We start from the raw sequence: 1,518 nt of genomic DNA, 5'->3' as shown, positions 1-1,518 counted from the left end.
CAGCCAGTACTCTTAACTGCTGAGCCATCTCTCCAGCCCTGGAGAAATGAATCTTAGTGTAGGTAATCTGTAGTTGTATCATATGATTGAATTTCCACACCAGTGACAACACTCGCTCTCCTTTCTGTAGATTTGTGTGCGGGACAGAGCTGCTCTTTCAATTGTGGCTGTGCGGAACATCAGTAGAGAAGAGGCCCAGAAGGCTGTGGATGACGTTTTTGAGTCCTGTTTCAACGACCGTGAGCCTTTTGGCAGGATCCCCCATACTAAGATGTATGCCAGATACGCTCACAGGGACTTTCAGAACCGTGATCGCTATTACTCGAACATATGAAGATGGTGGCCGTCTGTATCCCTGAACCTCAGGACCATGAGGGAGATGTCCCTAGACACAGAGTCTACAGTCGTATGGAATAAAGTGCATAAGGAGCTGGCTTTAGCATTTGACTATAAAAATAAATATGGCAAAAAAGGAACTCCTTAAACTGCAAGGCAAAATTGGATCTTTATAGTTAATCATTTAGTAAATAAGGGAAATAAACGACATTTTTATATTTTCCACAGTATACTTATTTTTTTAATGCTTTTGTTTTGTAATTGTTCTCTATGAGGTTATTTTAAATTTCGACTATGAGCTCTGTGAAGCATGTACCCGCGTGATGGTGGTGGGAGTCAGAGTTAGTATTTGTACAGTGAGATGGTCACCTTGTCGGACATTGGTGAGATGCTGTCAGGATCAAGTGCAAAGAGTAAAAGTTGGGAATAGCCATTCTCTCTCTGTTCACGGGGTGTGTATTGGGGACCTTAGGACTTTTTCCTGGGGACAGTCTGATAGATAGATACTTTGCTTTCTCTTAGTTTTTAGTTTTTATTTTGTGTATAGGGATATTTTGTCTATATGTGTGTCTGTGTATTACGTGGTTGTCTGGCACCTGAGGAGGCCAGAATGGGGCCTTGGGTCCCCTAGAACTCGACTTATAGATGATTATGACTCATTGTGTGGGTGCGGGAATCAAATTCAGGTCCTTTGGAAGAGCAGCCAGTGCTCTTAACTGCTGAGCCATCTCTCCAGACCCCCTTATTAGGCTTTTTTAAAAAAAATTAGGTACTATATTCAAATCTATAATGCAATTTAGTTTAATTTTATATATCTATAATTTTTTTATATAATAATTTTCAAATATTTTGTTTGTCTACATATCTGAATTTTACATGCAGAAAACATGTTTCTAGTCAGTATGGTGGTGCGCCTATCATCCTAGCACATGGGAGGAGGAGGCAGGAGGACCAGTGCTGGCTGTGTAGTGAGTGCAGGACTAGCGTGGGCTACATGAGACTTTGCCCTCTCGCCTGCATTTCCTTAGTTCTGAGGACGCGGATGAGTGGAGAATGCGTGGGTCGCCATCTTCCCAACTCAAGTGGAAACTATACGGGCAAATATTTTATTAGTGTATATTTGTGCGTGTGAAGTAACAGGCTTGATCATGACATTTTTTTCATTGTATTATGTATGTACTT

General features: G+C 41.2%; 1 protein-coding gene across 5 annotated transcripts in view; it reads left to right on the top strand.

The window, feature by feature from the left end:
- Atp23 (ATP23 metallopeptidase and ATP synthase assembly factor homolog) overlaps positions 1 to 566 on the top strand; it is a 17,963-nt gene extending 17,397 nt beyond the window's left edge. For all 5 annotated transcript variants that reach the window (XM_026784569.1, XM_026784572.1, XM_005357946.3 and 2 more), the window contains one exon: positions 131 to 566. In XM_026784569.1, coding sequence (XP_026640370.1) covers positions 131 to 334 — 204 coding nt within the window. In that variant the 3' untranslated portion in view covers positions 335 to 566. The remainder of the gene's footprint in view (positions 1 to 130) is intronic.
- Positions 567 to 1,518: the final 952 nt, after the last annotated feature.

The sequence above is a fragment of the Microtus ochrogaster genome, chromosome 24 (genome assembly GCF_000317375.1).
Source record: "Microtus ochrogaster isolate Prairie Vole_2 chromosome 24, MicOch1.0, whole genome shotgun sequence".
Taxonomy (NCBI): domain Eukaryota; kingdom Metazoa; phylum Chordata; class Mammalia; order Rodentia; family Cricetidae; genus Microtus; species Microtus ochrogaster.
This window is presented reverse-complemented; position numbering and strand designations above follow the sequence as displayed.